This window comes from Arachis ipaensis, chromosome B9 (genome assembly GCF_059453495.1).
Source record: "Arachis ipaensis isolate K30076 ecotype BB chromosome B9, ASM5945349v1, whole genome shotgun sequence".
Taxonomy (NCBI): domain Eukaryota; kingdom Viridiplantae; phylum Streptophyta; class Magnoliopsida; order Fabales; family Fabaceae; genus Arachis; species Arachis ipaensis.
Genome location: NC_142444.1, coordinates 3,009,437 through 3,035,600, shown reverse-complemented (window position 1 = coordinate 3,035,600; position 26,164 = coordinate 3,009,437). Strand labels below are relative to the sequence as shown.

The window sequence follows — 26,164 nt, the reverse complement described above, 5'->3', positions numbered from 1 at the left end:
GTCACATTTTGGTTCGATCGACCGGTTTTCGACCCGTTCATTGGTTTGATAACGGTTTTCAAAATATGCGGTTTTGTCCATTGTTCGAACCGCTTTTTTCCTTGGTTCACGATTTATCGGTTCGAACCGTTTTCAGAACTTTACGTTTTTCCCTTATTCCAAAAAACCAGCCAGGTCACGGTTCGGTTCGACCGACCAGTTCCTGGCCGGTTCGACGGTTTAATTGCGGTTTTTGAAATTGGCGGTTTCCACAAGAAAATAATAAAAACAAAAATAATAATAAATATCCTATGTTGTAAATCTAATCTTGTGGAAATTCATAATCATCACGATGGTGATTATCACACAGCTTATTCAATGGTATTTTTTTTACCCTATAGCTGATCATATTACGATTCTTTAACACGAGTGAGACTGCAATCTTCATGTGAACCCCATTATCCACCTAATAAAATTTGAATAATTACACATTAGGCTTGACTACCTAAATATAAAAGAAAGAACGAAGGAAAAGATTAGTGCATAACATTACCTTTATGTTAAAATGATCATCTTCAAAACAAGTTATCATCCAACTTGCAACCCACACACTCGCGTCACTCCTACATATTGAGGAAGCTATATTAGAGTATTATATAATTGCATAAATTTTATACCAATAACTACTAATTATACGATCTTACAGATATTAAAAAACCGGTTGAACCATGAACCGCTACAAAAAAACAACTCGACAATATGTTAAAACCCCCAATTTCAAAAACCGCAATTGCACCGTCAAACCGGCCAAGAACTGGTCGGTCGAACCGAACCGTCACCTGGCCGGATTTTTGGAATAAGGGAAAAACGCAAAGTTCTGAAAACGGTTCGAACCGACTGGTCGAACCGGTCAAATCGTGAAACGAGGGGAAAAGTGGTTCGGACCAAGATTCTGAAAACCCGTTCGAACTGGTGGGTCGAACCGTGAACCGGTACAAAAAACGAATTGGTCATATATCAAAACCAAAAGATTTAGAAACCATCGTTGGACCGTCGAACCGGTCGGTCGAACCGAACTGGGACCCGACCGGTTTTCTAAAATTTGCTCAAAACGGTGCCGTTGGTTAGAAGAACCCTAACCAGTAGGGGTGTTCAAAATCGATTCGGACCGAACTAAACCGATCAACCGAACCGAAAAACCGAAAACTGAACAAACCGATAACCGAAAAAACATGTTTTGCTGTTTTTAGTTCGGTTCGGTTTGGTTTTCGGTTCTGATAATGAAAACTCCAACCGAACCGAACCGAACCGGTCAAGTAAAAAACAAAAAAAAACCAAACCCCCTCCCCCAAAATGAACGAAACCTAAACCTAACCCAGTAACCCCCATTCGGCAATTCCCCCAAGCCCCACTTCCAAACGAACCCTAGCCCCTCTCTCCCTGCTCCATAGGTCTCACAGCCTCGCTCTCTGCAACTCCCATCGCCGGTGAGAGACCTCCTCCCACCACCTCGCAGCCACCGCCACCTTCCTCCCAGCGCAGCCCTTCCACTGCTCCCACCCAGGACCTCCTCGCGGACAGAGCAGCCCAGCACTGCAGCACACAGCCAGCGCCCAGCGCCCAGCAGGTCGGCACCACCCTTGCAAGTCGCACCCACCACCACCCTCAATCCCTCGCAACTCGCAAATCGCACCCAGCAAGCCAGGACCACCCACTCACCCAGGACCACCCAGCGGACACAGAGCACCGTATCAAGTCAGATATGGAGCCCGAGCCACCGAGTCAGGTATGTAACTTTACTGAAATTGCTGTTTTGTTTGTTTTGTTGAATTACTGAAACTGCTTCTGGTTTGTGTTGTTCTGTTGAATTGATGAAAGTTTGAGTCTTGTTTTGTTTTGCTGTTTTGTTGAATTACTTAATTACTTTTGAGTTTTGAAGTGATTTAGTATGATTTATCAAGTGTTGGAGGTTCTGGATCTTGATAATGTTAGATTGAAGGTAACATATAAATGGAGAAGTCTTGGAACTTGGGCGGTTAAGGTTATATTTCAATTGTGTCTTCTGATGGTCACTACTGTTTGATTTGTAGAATATGTAACAGATTTCTATCTACCATGGTCTAGGTATAAAGGTGGACCATCATTACCAAGGAAGTTGATCTCGCAGGGTGCTACACAGAAGCAATATAGTGTTGAGGTTTACCCACTCATTTTGAAGTTGACTGATGCCAGAGATAAGAGTGTGTCAACTGTAAAATTAAGCAAAAAGGTACCAATTGATTTCATATGGGGTTGTCTTGTTGGTTTTGTGGTTATGCTGCACTGAGTAGTAAGTACAGATGAGTATCGAATCCGTTAAAGTATGACACCTATTCAATTTTAAAAGCATATGTAATACACATTGGCATTACTATGTCAATGATATTCATCTTTTATCCAAAAAGAAAAAATACTGTTGAGTATTTTTATGTGAGGAAGACATTGGAACACTCACATTACTCGATAGCCTATTGCAAGTAAAGAACACGATTTGCTATTATATATAAAGTTCTTCTATTCTTTCTTATTAGCATGTTTTCCAAGGCCATCTACTTTGGTTCTAACTTGGCATAATGTGATAACTGAAATGTTAGACCAACGTAGTTCTGATTATTGCTTTTCTGTTCTCTCGCGAACATAAGGGAACTATGTGCTTTTCTGATTATTGCTTTTCTGTTCTCTGAATGAACACACTGAAGAACGCAGAGAAGACAGAAGAGAACTCGAACGCAGCTTGGAGGAAGCACCGAAGCAGCCATCTCTCGTCGCCGTTCCTCAATGTCCAGCCACCGCCGCTGCTACAGCTTCGGCGCAACGTCGCCCTTGTTCGCCGCGCATCCGCCTCCTTTTTGGCCAAGCTTCTGCGTCTGTTTTTTGGCCAACCCTTGTTCGAGCTGCTTAGCCCTCTGTTCAGTCCTCTACGCCGCGTGTTCGAGCCTCTGTTCAGCCTCTGTTCCGCGGCCTTTCAGCCACCGTTCGCCATTGTCTGCCTCCATTCAGCCATCTCCGTCGCGATTTAAAGCTCCTCCCTTTCCCTGTACTGTTTGAATTTCAGAACTGCTCCATCCTAAGTCGTAGTGATCTGTATGCCTTTGATCCCATAGCCTTTGTATTGTTGCATATTGGTAGATAGAAGGTATCAAATTTTGTGACATATCTATTATGTTGCTGATCTAGAAAATTGGTCGCTTTATTATATTCCCTAGAAACAATACAACTATACAACTACTAAACCTATAAACCAGCCAACATATTTAAGGATATCCTTCAGTGGTGCCATTGTGAGAATGGTTGAATTCTTGTCTTCTCTCTCTGGAATGTTTTATTATAATTTTTTTAAGTTTTAAAAACTGTTTTAACATTCTTATGCACTAATAGCTCTTAGGTTTCATAGAATTTGATTGACCAATAATTTTAAGTTTGCCTATTCCATTCTCCTAGCATTTAGTTAGTACCTAACTGGTTCTCTCTATTATGTGGCTGCCTCGCCCAAAAGTCCTCTTCTTATTGCCCTTCAACATGTTTTCCCTTTGTATTGACTTATTTTGTTTTTAAGCTTGCTTTACGATCTCTTGCTTATTTGTTTACTTCTTTCAGATCCCACTTATGTTGTGGCACCTGTTTTGCAATCTCGCTCGGGCCGTCAAGATTTGAAAAAGCTGTTTGAAGGTTCAATTACTTATCCCTGCAGCAAAGCATTAGAATCAGTTCATAGATTCATAGATTGAACAAAGTTTCATTTGGTTCAGAAAGTGGTGGAATAAAGTCATAAACTTATAAAGTTTCTCTATGATATAATATCTACTAGTCATTGATTAAGCAGTTTCTACTTATTATATCTGTTTCATGAGTCTGATTGCACTGTCTGCTTTCGGTTTGCAGCATGGTATGAGAAGCGTCAAATGAAAAAGATATATTCCCCTCTTCTTGAAGGACTTCTTTCCCTCTACTTGGGTTTTGAATGGATTCAAGTAATCTTCTTAGCTTTACATTTTATATAATCTTTTGAAAATATTTTTCTGTTTTGTGTAAGATTTTCAAGGATAAACTAATTGGCAATGGTTATGTGACAGACAAATAACATTCTAGCTCCCATTATCACACATGGCATATACTCAACGGTTATATTGGGACATGGCCTTTGGAAAATTCATGACCACCGGCGTAGACTACGGCAAAGAATCCAACAGCTCAAATCAGAAGAAAGATATTCCAAGTAGATTTTGAAATACCATCCATGGCTGACACAGCTTGATTCAAAATTGTATATGTATTAGAGTTGTTAATCTTGTAAAGGAAAGTTGTATAATTATGTTAGTTGAGATCTCTTACATACAGAATAAGCAAGTTCTGATTACAAAATTTTCCAGTTATGAATGTTTTCCAATAAAATGGGGGAAAATGTTTGGTGAAACAAATAGCACATTTACTGTTCCATTTAAATTATCCATAGAACGTTTTATTTGAACCACTAGCTATCATGGGGTGAATAATTCACCGTGTGACGTAGTGGGGTAGTATATATCCTTTACGGCTTTACCCCAATGTTGACTGGGCTAAATAAGAGACAAAAAAAGACACACAAGTTAGTTAGGTGCTGGTTAAAGTTAAGCTGTAAACGCAAAAGAAAGTAGGTAAATAGATATGCATCTAAACAATGTTACATAAGATTCTTCATAAAGAAAAGGAATTTATTTTGGGTAGATAAAACTGAAAATTTTAATTAAACATTTTCTCACATGGAGTGCTATATATCACCCAAAAAGGAAAAGAAAATACATATTAGTAATAGTATAAAACAACATATAACTTAGATAATAGTGTACAAAGTCAACTATTTTCGTAAGACTAGTGTAGAAATCAATACCACCAAACTTCTACTTCATACATACAATGAATACAGAGTCACTTAAGGTCTTCCTTCAGCTTTAGCAGCAATGACATATTCATAGGCCGTGGAATGCTAGAATAAAGTTCAACTAGTAGTCTCAATCTTCCTCTAACTGAGCGATGATGCTTGCAAAAACTCGATACCGTTGAGACATATCCGTAAAAAGGCAGTACTCATTCTGGGCATGGTATGTAGCCATTAGACCTAATAGTAACATGAAACGCAAGTGAGAAACTTGTTTCTTATCTACATCAAGATTCAACGTGTATAAATTTGTTCTTAGCATTAATATCCAGTTTAAGATCATTAGTAGTACAAGAATGGAACCAACTCTTTATTATATCCCCATTTACTAATTAAACCTGATGATGTTCACATTGTATAACACAGCCTATGGCCTTGCCTTGTTCTTTCTCCTGAGAAGAACAAACAGCACATCAAGTTTTAGTTTATCTGTGTCCATGATGTCTGGAAATTCTTTAACTTTCTCTCGGCAAAGCGTTCGAAAAGCTCATCAACTATTTCTGCTCCAAAGTGTTTCTCAATCATCCCTTGCAGCGCAGCTCTGAACCATGAAACAAATATTTGCACAGTTGGCAATGACACCATGTTCTTGAATTCCAATATTTCCATCCATTCAATGCTGAAACATTCATCACATCCTCTAAGAATTTCCTTCACAGCCTTAACAGAAGGGTATATCAAAGGCACATTGAATGAATCCACTTTTTCTTCACTAATCACTCCCTGCATTAATGATAATTAATCAATCAATTTGTTTCACTCTTCAAGATATGTAACAAAAGGTTTACTAATTCTTCTTACCACTTTGGCCATATCCACAAGGCAAGTTCCAATGAGTTCAAAAACTTTAGCAGGGTCTACATCTGAATTAAGAAGAACATTAGACACAGGAAACTGAAGTAGCATTAGCCCATTTTTCACAAGTTCTTGAGCTCTAGCATGGAGGAAATTCCCCATGTCTTAATTATCAGAATCATTAACAATGGAGTAATTCACAGTAAAAACAGTAAGATTCACAGACTAATTAACACTTATTCAACAATTATTCAACCCATAACAAGTTCACAAATTAACTAACAACAATTATTCAATAATTGTTATAACAGATTACCTAGAAGCTAGAAGCCCTAGAACAGAGCAGAGCAGATCCTGAGCAAGAGGGGGACAAGGGCACGACCGAAGGGATGACAGGTGGAACAGAGATAGCGCCGGCGATGATGGAACAGAGCTGCTCGACGGAAAAAGGAGGCGAGCCCGGCGACGATGGAACCGAGCTGCGCGACGGTGCTTTCAAAGCTGAAACAGTAGCTGCACGATGGTGGAACAGAGCTGCACGATACCGACGGTGGCTTCGAAGCTCGTTTCATGTGTAGTTTCATATATGTGGTTTCATGTGATTAGGGCAAACCTGTAATGACACAGATAGCTACATCATATATGTGGAATCGCAAGAGGGGGGGGGGGGGGAGTAAAGAGAAAAAGAGAGACAGTGGAAAAGGATTAGTGTGTCAAAGTAAAAGCAAGAAAAATGCCCTGTTATTTGCTAACTATTATGTGCTTTAAGGGAAGGTTTATCGTTGAGGAAATTGCAAGTCTTTTCTTTTTGTTCAACTTTGTTTACTTCTTGTTTTTAATTAAATAAAGTAAACACACAACATCGAATGCAAATTGGTCAATGTCTTAACAATAATAAAATGTAAGTAAAGCCAGGTCATAGTTATTGTTCCTCTCCCATAATAGAACCAAGGCCTCTTACTCCTTCTTCAGGAAGCTTAATTTCAACAGTACCCATAATAGAACCATCAACTGACAGCTCCACCAAAGTCACTGCCACCTGCAACCACATTCCAATTCATCAATTGAATAATCTCCTAGTTTTCAAAAGAGGATGGAATATTCATAAGCAACTAGATAAGTTTGTGTATTCACATATCGTGACCTCATCAACGGGTTGGTGGTTTCTTTCACAGACTTGAACCTACAAAAGTAACAAGTCACATCTTATCTTTTGGATTGAAGGTGAATACCAGAGCTTAAAAGTAATCACAGATTGTGAGAACCTATATACTGTTAGCAGGTGGAAGGGAAAATCATGATAAAGAGAGACAACCAGGGTTGCAAAAAACAAATGATCTAACCAGGGCCTAATCTTCCCTCCTATAAAAGTTATCATATTTTTTATAATGGTTTGACTTAAAAAAAGAACTCAAACATCGAACTTCCAAAAAAAATATATATATTTTAAAAAAAAAAACTGAGTTTGAGATGTAAAGAGAAAGCCGCAAAAATACACTTTCCAAATAACTAATTGTGGTTATCTATGATCAATGTGGCTTTACAAATTATTCATTAACAAAAAATTTTAGTACACACTTTGCTATAAAGTAAATGAAGGCCTCAAAGAGGAATAACCTTGATGCCTGAGATGGATTTGATTATTTCCATTGAAGGGGTCTTCACCCAATTGCTTTTTCCAATATTGGCTCATCCTCATCAATCATGTGATATGTTTTTGTCAAAATAGTGTTTGTGAAATAAGGATTAGTATCGAAATAAAACTCAAGCTTGAATCCTTTTGGGTTGTCTATCCTGCTCCACTTGATATCTTTGAGAAACTTGAGAGCACCTTCATCATGCTCTGAAATCTATTTCACAAAGACTTAAAATTAGCTTGGTTGCAAGACATAAAATAAACATTTAAAAGAAAAAAGGAGTTACTATTGAATAGAACCAACTAACCTCTTAAGCTAACACTAAGACTTGGTTGCAAGACATGAAATAAACATTTAAAAAAAAGGAGTTACTATTGATAGAACCAACTAACCTCTTCAGCTAACACTTCATTGTTTTTCATTGCATTGAGCCAAAAAGCAGGTACTCCTTTTTCTACAAAACCAAATCAAAATGTTATCAGTGAATGAATTGAAATGCTATTTAAGGAAAAGGTGTGATCTTGTAATTAGTACCTTCGTCCTCTTCAGCACCTGCAGTTTTCTCCTCTGCTATTCCTTCAACTTCAGTGACACCATTAACTATCTCAAAGCGCTGCATCCATTAAGAAATGGTTGAGGGATACAGATTCTTTTTCCTTTTTTTGGTAAAAGGATTACATAAAATAGAATGTAATCACATAAAACGGCTCCGCAGATCACAGTGTATTAAGACCCCCAGGTTCCTATCGAAATGTGAAACAAATGAACATTCTTGCTCTTGGTCCAATCATAAGACTAGCTGTATTTTCCTTTTGTCAGTTGGGGGTTTAGCTTGTTTGCTTTTATTTGATCCAAATACCCGAATGGGGTATATGTTCAGTTTACAGTTTTTTATTTTAATTCATTCAGGGGAAACAAGCTATCGGTTGAAGTATATCATGCAAAAACAAACTGAAATCATGAAGCAATGTACAATATGAAAACTGTAGAGATAAATATAATAGGGGGTGTTTGAGCAAGACAACAACAAATTGTAAGCCCGGTCATATGAAAACTGTAACATACACAAGTAGTGCATAGAAAACATAATAGGAGGTGTTTGAGCAAGCCAGCAACAAATTCAAGGTTCGATGATAATCAGTAACAAATTCAACTCTTATGATTTTTAGCAAAGACAAAAAAAAAAAATTAAACTCGGTGATTATTCAGCAAGACAGCAACAAATTCAAGATTCAATCGCTAACAAATTAATTGATTACCAATTCAACATCATCTCAAAATACAGGGAGAAGGGAATCTGGAAAAAGGAGTATAGGGGAAGTGATGATGCATGGACTTACCAAGGGCGACTGGGTGACGAAGAGGACCCGACCCCAGAAGAGGACGAGCGACGAAGCAAGTGACGACCCTACGACGGTCCACGATCCACGGCGACTCGCGACGGCGAGTACTTGAAACCAGAAGACGACGAGCGACGACGATCCGACGAGTGCTTCTGTCACCGGCGAGGAGGAGCCCAGGGAAGGCCGCGAGACGTTGAAACGCCGGCGACGATAGGAGAGGAGCAACGAGACGCCGGTGAGTGTGACTGTGTGAACGAGTAGAGACTCTGGTGAGACCGAGAGAGACTCTAGTGGCAGTGAGAGAGGAGAGAGTTTGAGTCTCAGAATTAGGAATGAGAGAGAAGCTCGTTGAGAGTGTGCCGGTGAAAGACCCAGGAAGATGAAGACATGAAGCTCTTTTAATTTTTTTCTCAATTTTTCGGATGATTTTTTTTTTGTATGAACAATTAGAGATGAGGGTTGTATGAGAACCCAGTAAACAAAGAACAAAGTGATTTTGTTTAATATTTTTTAAATTTATTTAATTTTTTTTATATAAATAATTGATTAGGGTTTATGAAGAGACAAATGATTTTGTTAAATGTATTTTTGTTTTTGTTTTTTAGATTATTTAAATTTTAAAATTAAACAATTTAATTAATCTAAAAGAATAATTTTTGTCTAATATATACAAAAAGGGTATTTAAGTCTTTTTATAAAATTAGATAAATAAATATTTTTTATTTTTATTTAATTAAAAGGGTATTTTAGTAAAAGTTGTGATATAATATATATTTAAAAAAAAAATTAAATGCTGACGTGGAAATTAAATTCCACGTGGCTTGTTACTACTTGTCCATATTTTAAACGTATCGGTACGTATGAATTTATCATCGTACCGTAGCAATCACCATAATTAGAATACCGTTACAGGTTTTTTTTTTTCCTTTCTTTTTTTCGTTTTTGATGTGTTTAATTAAGTGTTAATCAAAATTTGTTGAAATATATACGGATTTTTATATGATTGATAGTGAGAATTTGTTGATATGTAGATGAATATATCATATATGGCACACTATAATTAATAAGAGATATTTTGCAGTATAATTAATATATAATACGGTAATTAAAAATTCTAAATTTAAAATTTAAATAAAATATTAACAAATATTTTAATTGGATAATTAAATTAAGAAAAGATTCAAAATGATATTATTAAAATACGTTAGTATAATCGTTTTAAGATATTAGTAACGGCATGTTTAAATAACATTAATATCTCATTCAATTTAAATAATAACAAAATATATTAATTTTTATTTTTTTAAATTGGTCTAAATTAAATTATTAATTTTTTTTATTATTTTGACAAATTATATTTGTATGCTTATAAAAATTATATTTTTATATTTTTAAATACTCATATATCGTTTATCGTGTAAGTAATGTATCACGGGTATACCTATTTTATTTATTTAAAATTTATGTCTTATCTTATTTACATTGTAAATGAAATATACTCATAATTAATTCATTTACATTGTAAAAAAAATAACTAATAAAATATAAATTCGTAAATTATATTCAAATTTTCTATACTAGTAACTAAAATGTTTAAATTATTTATTTAAAAGAATTTGTTATTAAATTTTTATTACTACTTTATAATTACAAATTATTAATTCAATATTCATGTCACTAAATAATCGATTTATTTATTTAAATTTTTGTACTAATTGATTTTAAAATAGATAACATTTAATCTACAACTAATCATACTGAATAAAAATAAATAAAAATAATAATTTTCTTTTTTACGAGATGTCTAAATGACATTTTTTTATTCATTTTTATTCACTATAATTAGTTGTCGATTGAATGTTATCTATTTTATAGTCAATTAGTACAAAATTTAAATAAATAAATCGATTATTTGGTGACATGAATATTAAATTAATAATTTGTAACTATGAAGTAGTAATAAAAAATTAATAACAAATTCTTTTAAATAAATAATTTAAAACGTTTCAGTTATTGATATAGATAATTTGAATATAATTTACGAATTTATATTCTATTATTTATTTCATTTACAATATAAATGAATTAATTATGAGTATATTTTGTTTATAAGACATAAATTTTAAACTATAAACCAGATATGAGTATTTAAAAATAAAAAAATATAATTTTTATAGTCATATATACAAATATAATTTGTTAAAATAATAAAAAATATTAATAATTTGATTTGGATCAATTTAAAAATTTAATATATTTTATTATTATTTAAATTAAATGAGATATTATTATTATTTGAACATGCAGTTACTTATATTTTAAAACGGTTACACTATCGTATTTTAATAGTATCATTTTGAATTTTTTTCTTAATGCAATTATCCAATTAAAATATTTGTTAATATTTTATTAAAATTTTAAATTAAGAATTTTTAATTACCGTGTTATACATTAATTATACTGCAAAATATCTCTTATCAACAAATTCTCACTATTAATCATATAAAAATCCTATATGTTTCCATAAATTTGCATTAACACTTTTTTTTTTTGGTGACTTGGAAATATAGGAGACTCGAACCCGCAACCTCTTAATTGAATATGGGGAGTCTATGCCATTTGAACTATTAACACTTAATTAAACACATAAAAAACGGGACATCAAAAATGGAAAAACTAAAAAAAAAATCCGTAACAGTATTCTATTACTCTTACTCTCTTTAACAAGCCATACCATACACGCGTTACTTAGAGATGATGCCACATACAGACCACATCCTATAGTGATTTTGGCAGACAGCACCACAGAATCTCCCTTATCAATATGTGTACATATAACGGTGGATGCAGAAACAGTATCCTACTAATATAAATACAAATAACACAGACATTGAGGTACCTTGCAGTGAATTCTCCGTTCAAAATCAGTCTTTTTTATTTTTTGGGACGTTTATGTGTGTGTTTGGATTACGGTTTGTAAATGGAGGTTTGTATAAAATTGATTTTGTAGAATTGATTTTGATCAAAAGTGAGTTAGTATTAACGTGGTTTATATTTGGTAATTCTTATTCAAAATAAATTATAGTAAACTAAATATTGTTTGGATTACATTATTCAAAATTACTTTTAGATAAAAAATTACAGAAAAAAACATGAATTTAAATAATTATTTTATGTTATCTTATAATTTTATTTTAAATATTTAAATAAATTTTAATATTTCTTTTAGTTAATATTCTTTAGTACTCTAATAGAATAAATAGAATCATAATATACAGTAAAAAAATATTCTATACAAAAAAAATAACAATAACAGTAGAAGAACTCATATAAAAAAAATAAAAGTTTTATAAAAAATAATAATATACATAAGAGAGTATTAGAAAAAAATATTATAAAAAAAACAATAAACATATGAATAATAAAAGACATAATTGGTACATAGAATATAAAGTTCAATCCAACATAAAAAGGTAAATGAAAAAATATAAAAATATTTACAGTATAAAAATATTACCAAATATAAAAATAAAGCGTTCAAAAAACCCAAACAAACTTCTCTCTTTTCCTGCACAAATCCAAACACACCCTATATTGCCGAATTTTTCATATCTGAGACAACTTCTACTGTAGTTTGAGTAGATAGTAGATTCCCCCAAGTGATAAAGGAAACTTAATTTTGATAATTTTTTTCTTTTTATATTTCAACACATATGTCTCTTCAGATATTTATCATATATTTGATACTAATAAAATTCATTCATTTTATATAGCCTTTTGTTTTATATAGAAAGTCAGTAATTGGTTCTTCAGTATTGGAACAGGATAATTTTAGCAACAAGGATACCATTTTAACTTTACACCATTCAGGAGAATGAAGCTCCCAAATATTGAGGTGCTTGATTGATCCCAACAAATCTTTTACTTCATTGATTTTGTATCTTTATCTATTTTATTTACGTAAAAAAGATAGAATACTGCTGGTTCTCGCCTCCAATTTATAATTTGAGTGATGTTATAAATTCAAATATTTTAATAACTAAGTCCAATCAAATTAGTACACATAAATTTAAAAAAATTTACCATGTATTTCCATCATATGCATTTTTTTTTTACGTTAGTAATGCATAAATTTTTGTTAAAAGTACAAAAACATATTGATATAGCACGTAAATTTTTGTAGATAATACAAATTTTTTTTACATAATATATAAATTTATTGATATAACATTAAAAATTTTTTAGTAATACAAAATTTTAATTTTTCCCAGCACGGAAATGTATCGATATATCACAGAAATATTTTGTACATAGTTCAAAAAATTTTGTTGTACAACTGTCATCGTTATTCTAACTTATGTATTGTGTGCTAAAATTAAATTTAATAATATTATATCATATATATTTACACCAAAATAAATTCTTCTAAAACAAAAATAATATTACATCATATAAAAAATATTAATTAAAATATAAAATATAATATTTTATTATTAATTTAACTCTAAAATATATATTTAAATTATAAAATATAATTTGAGATCGAGTCTAATTATCCAAAATATAACTCGAACTTAATTAAAAATAATATTGAATAAAATAATAAATTCAAACTTAGCAAATATGTTTCGAATTCGAACCGAATTATAGACAAGTTCAAATATTGAACACCCCGAGTCTCAAGTTATTTTTCAATTCAAACTAGTATATCTATGTGTCTTGCGTGCACGGAATGACGGAATATCTATTTTTTGAATTTTTTAAATGAAAATACACATAATAATTTTTGTTATAAAAAATTTATAAAATTAAGTAAATTAAAAATTTAACTATTTTTAATATTAAAAATAATGAAATCAATGAATAATAATTTTATTTGTTTTCAAAGTATAACAATTATTTATTAACAGTAATATAAAGTTTATGATTAAATTAAAATATTTATATTAGAATTTTATTTTTTCAAAGATTTTTTTAAATAATATTAATGGTTGAATTTATATATATATTTTCATTATTTTTGAGTAAAACTTTCAAACTTTTTTATTATTATGTTAAAATTGATTTGAATAAGTATAATCTAACATTAAAATAAACTCAATTCATTTATTTTAATCAAATCAAATAATTAATATAAATAATTAGTTATAATTAATGTGATCAAATAAAATATTTAATATTTAATATTTATTTCAATCAAATCAAATAAATAATTAATTATAATACTTTTAAAAATTATTAATCAAAATACATAAAACAAAAAAAATAATAAAATTAAAATAAAATCAATATATTTATTCTAGTCAAATTAAATAATTATTGTAATTAATTAGTTACGATGAATTTGAAAAACTTTAAATTAATGTAATGATCAAACATTATTAAAAATTATTAATTACAAAATTATTAATTTTTGCATCCAATTATTTGTTTAATAATTTTGTTAGTGTGCAGATTTTACTATTGGACCAAAAGTGCACAAGCCTAATGTGATGAAAACATATGTAGATTTTGTACAAAAATATTTTAAGTATTGAAGCTATAGTGTTTTTTTCGTTGCAAATGATAATTGGGCCAGGATAACAATGTGCAGCCCAAAATCTTTTTAATTGAAAGACCAACATTATCATGATCCGAAAATTGAAGAAGAAGGAAAGGAAATGGAGCTTGCTTAGTTCGGATACCTACTCTCCCATTCAATAAAATTCAAAAGTTAATTAATTTGGATTTATTGCATGCATTGTTATTAGAAAAGAGAAAATTTAAATTAATTTGATTGCATTAATTGATTTCACACGTTACTATGCAGGGAATGAGAAGTGGGATTTAATTTGGGTTTAATTTCATTCATTGCTTTCAAAATTTTCTTTTTTTTTCTCTCTCTTTCCTCTCTTGTTTTCAGTTGTCACTTCAACCGGAAAAAAAATGCAAGCTTTAAAAAAAAATCACAGAAAAATTAGGAAGAAGCAAGCGGCTAAGGTAATGATGGCCCTTGCAAAAAGAAGATCTGCAGCATGGTGTGGTTGAAATTTTTGCCACAAAAAAAAAGATGTGAAGAAGAAGCTTCAAGTTCTTCATCCCAAAAGTTGAAGCAATCTGTTTTTGGTCAAAGAAGAAGATCCCTGAGGTGAAGTTCGTTCCACTTTTGTTCATCCATCACAGAAGGTAGCTACTGTAGCTACGTGGAGAGATAAGCAAAAATGGAACAAATTGAGCTGTCAAGGATCAAGAATTCATCAAGTAGGGTCAGAAATCTTACTTGGAGACAAAGTCAAGATAGAAGGCTCAGATTGATGAAGCTTGATAAGAAGGGATGAGAGAGAGGTACTTGCATGTTGGTTTTACTTTCGGTTTTCCTCTCTCTTCTCTCTGTCCGAACCGGTTTTGATTATTGAAGAAGAAGGTGATTTGGTTCAACCGGTTTCAACCTTGGAAGCTTCCCCTTCTATAATAAAGGTGAACGGCCAAGGGTTGAAGCAAGGAGAGTAAGCACAAAGTTCTCAGAGCTACCCAAGCTAACAGAAGTTCTTCTCCTTCAATGTGTTACATTTTGTTTTCTTTTCTTTAGTTTTGTCTGTCTGAATCTCATGGTGAAAAAAGACAGAGTGAGGTTTGTAAGAAAAAGCTAGTGAGAGAAAAAAGGCAAAATGTACAAAATTAAAGAAAAAGCCATAGGTGTCTTAGAGGACCTTTGTACATCTATATGTTGTGTATCATGATTCTACGGAAATTCCCTTGCAAGTTGGGCTAGCATTTAGCAGTTGAAAGTTTAGTAGGTGACCAGGTCAAGTTCAGTTTTGGGTATAGATTCTAGACTTGTCTCATGTAGGAATTGGTAGTTCCTAGGGAGAATTGGTGTATTTAATTAGATGATTATAATGAAATTCCGTCACTGTTGTGATGGAGATTGGATGTAGGCTGCATTGCACTTGGCAGCTGAACCAGGATACTTCTGGGTATGATTCTCTCTTTCTCTTCTACTCCATTTCTGAGTCTGTTGTGTAGGAGACAAAATTGAAAAATATCTTCTAACTGATTATGAGATAAAAAGAAATTGTCTCTTGACTAGTTACGAGACGAAAAAATAAAAATATCTCATGAAACTATCTTAAAAGGCAGAAAGTAACACACAACAAAAAGAGGGGTTAAGATTCAACCCCCATTCTCTTAGCCATTAATTACCATCAAGTTATAATTAATGAGATCAAATAAAATATTAAATTATTTAATATTTATCTCAATCAAATAAATAATTAATTATGATACCTTTAAAAATTGTTGATCAAAATATATAATATAAGAAATTGATATAAACCAAAACAAAATAAATTTATTTATTTCAGTTAAATCAAATAATTAATTGATTAGTTATACTTAATATGGTCAAATAAAAATATTAAATAAATTAATATTTATCTCAATTAAATTAGGGGTGACAATGAAATAGGTAGGGATAGGTTTTTATCTAATCTAACTCTATCCTAACCCGTCCTACAATAACTTGCATAAAACTCGCCCTGTTTTTACTTGTGGAATAATAAAAAGTTAAACTCTAACCTACTCCTGCAGGCCTTGTCCTTATAATTATTAAAATTAAATAAATAAAATTAAATTCAAAACTTTATGTAACTATAATCACATACATAACATAAATTAAAATAAAAAAATTAAATATGATATAATATTATTATTCATTTCATTAATTAAAATATATATTATATATTAATACATGGCCGAATAATATATATTCAAGATCTCGCCCCATTAAAACTTCGTCCTAGTGCGAAATAGATAATGACCTGTCGTCTGAGTGGGATAGGGAGATGGGTAATGGACTAATGGGTATTAGTGACTAGGAGAGAATCCACTCCCTAGTGACTAGTGAGTTCTGTGTTGATCCTTAAATTAAATCAAATTAGATAAATAATTATTTTTAACTTTCTTAAAAATTATTATTCAAAATATATAACACAAAAAAAATTAGTATAAATTAAATAAAAAATTAAAAAAAAATTAATTTGATATTTATTTTAATTCAATAAAATTAATAATTAATAAATTAAAAAATATTTTAAATCAATTATCTATAACAATATATAATGCCAAAACAGAGTTTTTGGTGTCCAACTTTATGTTCCAATATTACCCTTAATGATAGAAGTTCTCCGTACATGCATGCGTCGGTTACTTTAAATAAAAAACTTCCACCATTAACAACACATATCTATACCAATATATAATGGGGATATAGGAGTTTGGTATCCAATTCTTTCTTCCCATTTTACCCTCTTCTTTTTTTTTCAAGAAAATGTTTTACCCACTTCACTTTTAATATAAAAAAAACTGTTACTACGTATTTAATTTTTTTATTTTTTTTTAAATTATTTTTACCTATGACAAAATTTAAAACTAATTCATTTTATTTCAAATAATAACATAATTTGTTGATATTCTATAACAAAATTAATTAAATTACAATACACGGTTTAAATACTTCTGATGTCTATTGTTTATCTTAAAAAAAAATTACATATAAACGTGTACTCTTAATTAAATCTATACCAATTTATTAAATTATAATACACGGTTTATATATTTTTCTGATGTCTATTGTTTATATTTAAAAAAAAATTACATATAGAAGAGTACTCCTTAATCAAATCTATACCAATATATAATGAATTATACCAATATATAATGGGATAGAAAAATTTAGTATCCAATTTTTTCTCTCTATTTTACCCCTATTTTTTTAAGTTTGTTAAACACTGAATTCAATATAACAAACTGTTACTACGTCCTCTATTTTTTTTTATCAAAAAAATAATTTATCAAACTAATTCACTTTCAACCCCACCACATGTTTTAAAACTGATTTACTTCCAATAAAAAACTGCTACCACTACGTACTCAATTTAAAAACTGACCCACTTTCAATAAAAAACTGATCCACCTTCAGTCGTACTTAACTCCTAACAAAATTAAATTACTCTTTCACTTTCAATTTTGGTCTCGCAAACCTTTTTCTTCTCTACATCTTGCTATCACGAAATCAACAATCACGTCAACGTCGACCACTTGGACAGAATCTGCTAGGCGAAGAAGACAGAAAATGACCGAAGAACAAAGATAGCAACACCTGACTAGAAGACGTGCAGTTTATTCGGAGATGATTCGACAAGAAAACAAGTTGTCATATTAATTGATACAACTTCAATTCCAACTCCAATGCCAAACACAAGTGGAGGTACCACAAACATAAGAGTAGCCCGATTGACTACAATTAAAACAGGCAAATAAAAATCTATAACAATATATAATGTCGATACGGATTAACCTCTTTTTTAATTCTTTATTCCAATAATTTATTTGTTTATTAATTTTATCCGTTTTCAATTTTTCTTATTTCTCTTTCCAATTCTGAATGTGCTTCTCTGCATGTAACAATTATTTGGATAAGTTTTTGTGATTTTCTGAACTAGATAGTGACTATGCTAAATGTTGATTTTAGACGCCATGTATGAAAGGAGAAAAAAAATAATTAGGAGTGATAAATAATTTTTTTATCGATCTTATCATTTTATTTTGGGTATATTCTTTATGTGAGTACTTTATACCAATAGTTAATCTCATTATTCAATTTTTAGTGCTTCTCCTCTCACCATTAGGTGCACTTTTCTGTATTATTACTGTTGCCATCATTCTCCTTCCTTAAATATCGTGATTGTATCGCCTCCATCTTTTCCTCGCTTCCATTCACTACAATTGCAAATTTTATACCGTTTTACTATAGTTATTAATTTCACGCATAACTTTCACCTTCATTTTCCTTTCTCTTCAGTTTACTTACCAAACTGTATTAATTCTTATATATTTTTAATCTATCTTTCACATCTAAAGTTTTATTTCATCAATTTAATTTTAAAAAAATTATTTTTTTATCTGATATTTGTTTTTTAATTTTTTTTATATGCATATACCTATCAATAATGAAGCGAAGAACTCTTATAAATTATTTTGTTAATTTTTTTTATTTTTTTAAACGATTTTGTACAAGATAAAATTATTTTTTAAATTTTTTAAAGTATTAATTATGTAGAATATTTTTTTAAATTTTAAGTGCATCAATATTTACCTTTTAAATCTCATTTTTTTAAACTGTTTTGTATTTAATGATGTTATTTTTTTAATTTTCTAAATTATTGATTATATAAAGTATTGTAATTAAAATTTGAGTACATAAATATTTATTTTTAAATTAAATTAAATCAGTTATACAACAAAAAATTTACTATTTTTTTATTCCACAATATTATTTGTTTGGCATATAGTCCTGATTATTTGATGAGTTTAATTTTGATGGTGATTAGATGTACGTGTAAAACTATTTTACACTAATAGGACATCAAAATTAAATTCTTATTTGATTGACATAAAAAGACGCAAAAAAAATTGTAACTACCAATGATTTGTTAAAATATTGATATGTTTATTTCCTAAACTATTAACGATGTAGAGTTCTGACATTTAAGTATATGCAAATTTGTTTATAATTCAATTAAAATAAATAATTTATATTTCAAAAAAATTAATTAATTAAATATTATTTGTTTGGTATATAGTATTGATTATTTGATTGGCATATAAAAGATGGAAAAGAAAATGTATGTATCAATAGTAAAGTGAAAAAACTCTCAAGGATATTTTGCTAATTATTTTTTAAATTTTAATCAGTTCTATGTCGGTTAATATTTTTTTTTATTAAATATTAGATTGACATATAACATTAAAGATATGGTAGGATAATAATATCTATGAGTTAGTTTTTTTAAATAACCTGATAACACAATAAATATCTAAATTTTCTGTTAAAAATAGTTTCAACCTTTACAATATTATACAGGCTAATTTAGATAGCCAAAATAAACTAAAATAAATAACAACAAGAAGATATAGAATTTCACTTTTTGTTATATAATACAAAAATAATATAATAATACAATAAACTGTAATAAAAATAAAGTAAAATAAGTAACAATAAGAAGATATAGAATTTTATTTTTTGTTCTGTAGTACAAAGATAATATAATAATCTAATAAATTGTAATATTCTGGTACAAAAGAACATAAAATTTAATCAAAAATACTATTTGTACACCAAAATCAGCCACCAATGTATTTGTGTATAATAAATACATGTGTAGTTTAATTTATTTTCAATGTGTATTTGTATTCTAGCATGTATTTTATACGGGTGGCGGACTTTGGTGTACACATAGCATAACTCAAATTTAATATTATTCTTTTCAGTAGCTTTTTATCTTTTTATTTTAATTTTATTAAAAATACTAATATAATTTACTTTTAACTTTTAACTTTTAAGATAAATGTAAGGATGTGACATTTTATGTATTAGATAATGTAAAAAATTTATTATAGAAGAAGTTAAGAATATAAGAGAGAGAAAGAAAGAATTTTTTAACCTATTAAATATGAGTTATATCAAGTGATGATTAAGAATAAAACAAACATACAACTTATATAATAGTAGTCAAATGTAAGAAGTAATGACAGTCTTTTATTCTAAGGGTCTATATTAAATTGCAACTTAATTTTATAATTATTAGTTAAAAACTTACAATAATATACTATTTTTGTTATATTAGTTAAAATAATGTATTTAATATTATTTTTAAGGATTACTGACATCAAATTTTGATAATTTGAGCAAAAATTTTGAATGTTTTATTTGGTATATTTTTTTAATAGAATAATAAGACAACTTAAAATTCACATCAAGAAAAAACTACTGTTTTCATACATTTAGATATTCAGAAGACATAAAAACCAATTCTTTAACAACACTTCAACGACTCATAAAAGTTAACATAATAAATGATTATAGATCAAAGTGATAGACAAGATTGAAAGTTGCGATAATAGTACTTTGTGATAATTAATTACGATTGGGTAAAGAGAAGGTGTGAGGAGAAGAAGAAAATGAGAAAAGAGAATAAGGCAATAATAGTGTACCATAGAAGTAATAGTAAGAGAAAATAATAGTGTGTGATACAATAAGAAGATATAATAAAAGTATACATTAATAATTTAAAAAAAATTTAAATTAAAGATAATTTAATAAATTGAATATAAAATTTAAAAAATAAAATATTTTTTATCTATTAAAATTATGAATATAAAATTAAAAAATAAAATAACTTATAAAATTTTTATATTTATTTTTAAATAAATTTTTTATTTTTAAATTATTTTATCAAATCTATAATTAATTGAATTAATTGAATTTGTCCCTACTATATTAAGGAATCAATTTAATTGAATAATCTTGAAGCGTTTATATAGTTATTTTTATAATCAATAAATCTGACAGTTTTTCAAGACTCAAAAAATTATTAATAAGGATATATATGATGAATTACGAAGATTTTTTTCAGGTACACAATTTTTATATTCTCCTATTTTGTTTATTAATTATTCTTATAGTTTGATATTTAAAAATAAAAAAAATAAACATTCTCATTTCTTCTTTTTTTTTTCATAACTTATAAGAAAATGAAAACCTCTTCAGATTCATATTTTGGCCTACCACTTAAAAAATATGAAGACAAATATAAATATCTGTGACATTTAAGTAAAAATTAACTTTTGTAAATAACTAATATGTATTTTGATTTATATATAATTTTTTTGAATCAGGATAATATTATTATAATTATTTTTTAAACTATATATATATATATATATATATATATATATATACTTCTTTATTGTATATTTTTATAATTTAACATTTTAAAATTTTTTTATAATAGTTTTAATTTTAACAAAATATTATATAAATAAAGTCATGCCAATATTAAAATAATAAAAAATATTTATTTAATAAATTTAAAAAATAAATAATATATTAACAAAAAATAAATTTAATTTTTTTAAAAAATAATAGAAAAGCGGCTGAACAGGCACTAAGCCGCTAGTGTTATTAATTGAAAAAATTTGATGTGAATAATATATAATAGGTAATAGATAGGAATGAGGGAAAAACCGAAAAAGCGGGAACTGGGAAACAGAGAAACCCTAATCGCCATGGACATGATCAGCGACTTGCCGGATTGCATACTCTTGCACGTCCTCTCCTTCCTCCCTACCAAAACCGCCTTCCTCACCACCGTCCTCTCTCGCCGCTGGACCAACCTCTGCGACGACCTCCAACACCTCCACTTCGAACAAAACCAATTTCGAAACCGCAATACTTGTTCATATTGCTGTACACGAACGCGATTGTTCGCCACCGTTAATTGGATTCTCTCCCGCCACAAAGCGCCGCCAATTCGAACCTTTCGTCTCACCTGAAACTTAGATCAATTCGATGTATACACTGTGGAGTGGTTCATTAGAAAGGTTTTAGGGCCAAACCTCGAGGAATTGAACCTCCAACTCTCCTTCGTCTGTTGCTCCGATCGCAAAGTCGTTATTCCCAACGGCGTTCTCAGCTGCACTTCCCTCGTGACTCTCCGTTTAAACGGAGGCATAAGAATCCCTTCGCCGCCTTCATCGTCGTGCCGTTATCACTTGCCGTCACTCAAGACACTGCAATTGTATAATGTCAAAACCTCTGTTGGTAACTTGGAGGAGCTTCTCTCTCACTGCACTGCTCTTGAGACTCTTGTTCTTGACTCAGTCTGTCGATCCCAGGAGGAGGGCCAATTGAGTATTTGTTTTCCTTCTTTGAAGAGTTTGCACTTCAAATCTTATTTCGGTGACGCTCTTAGCTTACTTCTTGTTATAGACACACCATCTCTTAAACGTCTTTATATCCAAGTTGTGTCAGGATTTCGCGAGATCCGTGTTCGCAACTTGCACAATGTGGAGGAAGCCCGTATCAACATTTCTAAGCAATCCATTGTGCTCGAGTTTCTTGTGGAGCTTTGCAGGATAAGGATTTTGGAACTGGGTTTATTAACGGTTGATTGTTTGCCTGAGGTTCCTCCGCATCGTATTCCAGAGTTTACCTGTTTACAGAGGCTAGAGCTTACTGTTAAGTGTTTCGACACCAGATCCATAATGAATATGCTTCAGAAATGTCCCATGCTTAAACTTCTTGCTATCGTTTTTAGCTTTCCTAAAATGGTATTTCATGTTCTCATGTTCAAACTATGATTTATGTAACTTTGTTGTTTTGCTGGCAATTCTTTTTAAGTGTGTTTGTTGTTTGTTGCTAGGATCCACATCCGTCACGAAAATGGGAACTCCCTGCGAAGATTCCTACTTGTCTTGCATCGCATCTGCAAGTGATTAAAATCAAGAGATATTATGAATCCAGAGATGATAGAGATTTTTTCGCCTATGTTCTTCAACATGGACTTGTTTTGGAGTCACTTGATCTTCAGGTGGATGATATGAGATCTAAAGGATTTCCAGAAGAATTATCCCTTTTGCCAAGGAGCTCCAAGGCGTGCCAAATTAACTTTTGCTGGATTTAAGGTACCATATTTTTCGTTACCATTATGTGTACGTATAATGGTGGATGATACGAGTCAGATACAGTATCCTACTAATTATGGCTGAATTTTTCATATCTGAAACAAGTTGTACTAGTTTGAGTAGATTCCCCCCAGTGATAAAAGGAAACTTAAATTTTGATGATTTTTTCTTTTTATATTTTAACACAGATGTCTCTTCAGATATTTATCATATATATACTTGATACTATTATGATTCATTCGTTTCACACAGCCTTTTGTTGTATATAGAAATTCAGTAATTGGTACTTCAGACTTGGAACAAGAATATTTTAGCAACAAGGATACCATTTTAACTTTACACCATTCAGGTGAATGAAGCTCCCAAATGTGGAAGTGTTGATAGATCCCGACAAATCTTTTACTTCATTGATTTTATCTTATGTATCTTTATCTATTTTATTTATGTAACAAACATAAAATACCTCTAGTTCTCTCCTCCAAATTATAATATATACGAACATCTTACATAGACAAATATTTTTGATAAATAAATCTAACTAAATTAATATAAATTCAATAAAAACCAACAGTATATATGCATCACGCGTTTCTTTTTTTTTTTTTTTTTTTTTTTTTGAAACAAAGGAGACTCAACACAATAGAGTGGAGTATAAATAATAAGAAAATAAAAAAATCTGCCTACAGGAGAGATATCAATCTCCTTGGCCCCTAAGTATTGCCATCAATACCCACCAGGATTACTAGAAGTCCATTCTTGGTAGCTCAAAACCGTCCTGCTTTGTAATTCCGCAACACCTGCTTCTTTATTTTTGAAAATTCTATTGTTCCGTTCCTACCAGATATTTCAGATCACTACAAAGAAACCAGTCAACCACTTTCTCTGCTCTTGTTTTCTATTGTGCATTCCAGTCCAACTTTCAAACAGCACTTTTATTGTGTCAGGAACAGTCCAATCTGTACGAAAATACCTCAACCATGTGCACCACACCTGCCATGTAACTTCACATAGGAGAAATAAATGCTGCACAAATTCTATCTCCTTTTTACACAGAACACAAGCATTATCACTATTAGGAATAACACCCAATCTGCCCAACCACTCCTTAGTATTAACTCTACCAACTAGCACAAACCATCCAAATAGCTTCACTCTCGGGGTATCACGCTTCTCCAAATCGCATTGGTGAAATTATAACTTGTGATCTCATCGGTCAATGTTTCCGATTGGATGACTTGCAGAAAAGAGTTAGTAGAAAAGACACCCTTCTTATCAAACTTTCACACAACAGCATCCTCTCGATCCGTTGAGAGCTTAACTGGCCTTAACCTGTCGTGAAGTTGATGGACAAGGTCCATCTCCCATTGGAACAACTCTCTCCTCCAATGAAAATTTTAAATCCACTCTAAATTTTTTTTCTAAGTTGACGTAGCACAATTTTTTATACATAATATATAAATTTATTGATATAATTTTAAAAAAAAATTTAAGTACTTAGTTAGATTTGATTGTACAAAGTGATTATCCGCCTAGCATTTTTATAATCTATATATATTTATTCAATCTATTTGATCTTTATTTGGGATAAAAAGAAAAAAATAATAGTTTCTGACGAAATAAATGAGTAAACTACTATTTTTACTTACAAAATTTTAGAACATTAACAAATTTATTCACGAAAAAATTAAATTGACTTTATATCCATAAAAAAGAAAGAAGTTGAGCCTTTATAAAAAAAATTGTCCAAATCCTAAACAATTATTCAAAATTTTAAACTACTATTTAATTTAACCTAATCCTAAATTTACCACCTCAATCTCAACCTCAACTACCATTATTATTACTGTCATTACCATTAAGACATGCATATTGTAAAAGATATGTTGATTAAAAGACTATGGAATTGTGTTGGAACATATAAGAACAAGACAGGGTTCTCCAATGTTTTTTAAGTTCCTTCTTTTCCTTTTCTTAGTATACTTGATCACAGTATCAAACGGGACATCTTGAATGAACCCCACACATGCTTTGATAGTAAGTATCCAATTTGATTTGTTAAAGATTAGTTATAATAATGGCACTCGGAAAAGGAAAGTCTTTTTACACAAAATGGAAGACACAATTACTCTTATTTTGATTCCTAAAATGTCTTCACAGATTTTTCTGGTAGTCAAAATGCCTTTTGCTGAGACTACGGTTAATCTCACAAACATGGACAAGAAAGATGTTACAGAGCAACTGAAGCTAAAGGATGGTGGTGTTTCAACTTGTACCCTGAAATTCAAAAATGGTGATCTGGGGGGTCAAATTGTTCAACAGTATACGTTCATTTTAAGGGAAATTTTTAAGTAGAAAATGAACAAACAATCTGATGAGTTTGGAAAACTCCAGTTTTAATTTAAGTGATGATCAAACATTATAAATATGATTAATTGCAAGATTATTATTTTAATTTTCATATGTTGATTGAATAATTTTGCAATGCAAGTGTATATTGGGCCAGTTTTTCAGCCTTAATATTAAATTGATGAGATCATGGCTGAAATAATTATTTGTTTCTTGGGCCGAGTAGAAAAGAAAATCCTAAGCCCAATAAAATCAAAATTCAGCCTTACGTAATTTTTGCTGGCTGAAATGTTTTATTAGATGGGCCAGTTTTACTTATTATTAATACAAGCCCAAATTGTTCCTCATGCATGATCCGAAACCAATGGAGAAGGAAAGCAAATATTTTTATTACCTTATGTCTCCAACGAATCTCATACTTCACCATGTGATGGAATTCAAATCTCATTTAAGTGAAGTTAATAAATGCATGGAAAATATGAGAGAGATTATACAATTGATTTGATGGCTCCTTTGCTGCTACACGCCACCGAGAAACAAAGGGAAGTGAACATTTAATTTACTTTGTCAAAATCCATTAGTTAATGTTCAAATTTCTCCTTCCT

The 26,164-nt window shown here is 30.4% G+C and overlaps 3 protein-coding genes, 1 non-coding gene and 1 pseudogene across 4 annotated transcripts; 2 read left to right on the top strand and 3 right to left on the bottom strand.

Moving 5' to 3' along the window:
* The first annotated feature begins 1,366 nt into the window (after nt 1–1,366).
* Nucleotides 1,367–4,436, top strand: LOC107614642 (uncharacterized). Its single transcript, XM_021112654.2, has 6 exons — nt 1,367–1,765; nt 2,104–2,248; nt 2,718–3,055; nt 3,616–3,687; nt 3,901–3,989; nt 4,092–4,436. The coding sequence occupies exons 3-6, from the start codon at nt 2,797–2,799 to the stop codon at nt 4,236–4,238; spliced, it is 567 nt and encodes a 188-aa protein (XP_020968313.1). The 5' UTR covers nt 1,367–1,765; nt 2,104–2,248; nt 2,718–2,796; the 3' UTR covers nt 4,239–4,436.
* A 259-nt stretch (nt 4,437–4,695) lies between these two features.
* Nucleotides 4,696–9,209, bottom strand: LOC107617431 (uncharacterized; the record flags this gene model as incomplete). The annotated part of the gene is made up of 8 exons (XM_088498164.1): nt 4,696–5,656; nt 5,735–5,796; nt 6,045–6,767; nt 6,873–6,911; nt 7,346–7,578; nt 7,758–7,819; nt 7,900–7,978; nt 8,706–9,209. Coding segments are annotated over 4 exons (834 nt in total), but the record flags the coding sequence as incomplete, so codon positions are not given.
* LOC148543534 (putative S-adenosylmethionine-dependent methyltransferase At5g37990) lies at nt 5,354–5,890 on the bottom strand. The gene is made up of 2 exons (XM_088498165.1): nt 5,735–5,890; nt 5,354–5,656 (listed from the first exon to the last, which is right to left on the bottom strand). The coding sequence occupies exons 1-2, from the start codon at nt 5,888–5,890 to the stop codon at nt 5,354–5,356; spliced, it is 459 nt and encodes a 152-aa protein (XP_088354291.1).
* LOC148543533 (small nucleolar RNA snoR2/U65) lies at nt 8,052–8,162 on the bottom strand. The gene has a single exon (XR_015901802.1). It is a non-coding gene; the product is annotated as a small nucleolar RNA snoR2/U65 (small nucleolar RNA).
* Nucleotides 9,210–21,795: 12,586 nt separating the features above from the next.
* Nucleotides 21,796–22,889, top strand: LOC107614644 (F-box protein At4g09920-like; annotated as a pseudogene).
* Nucleotides 22,890–26,164: the final 3,275 nt, after the last annotated feature.

Bases quoted from the DNA above. Each gene is read 5' to 3' on its own strand.
- LOC148543534 (XM_088498165.1), bottom strand. From the start codon at position 5,890: ATGGGGAATTTCCTCCATGCTAGAGCTCAAGAACTTGTGAAAAATGGG. The intron at 5,657-5,734 runs GTAAGAAGAATT...TCATTAATGCAG, and splicing joins TTGTGGATATGGCCAAAGTG to GGAGTGATTAGTGAAGAAAA.
- LOC107614642 (XM_021112654.2), top strand. From the start codon at position 2,797: ATGTCCAGCCACCGCCGCTGCTACAGCTTCGGCGCAACGTCGCCCTTG. The intron at 3,056-3,615 runs GTACTGTTTGAA...TACTTCTTTCAG, and splicing joins TAAAGCTCCTCCCTTTCCCT to ATCCCACTTATGTTGTGGCA. The intron at 3,688-3,900 runs GTTCAATTACTT...TTCGGTTTGCAG, and splicing joins TTTGAAAAAGCTGTTTGAAG to CATGGTATGAGAAGCGTCAA.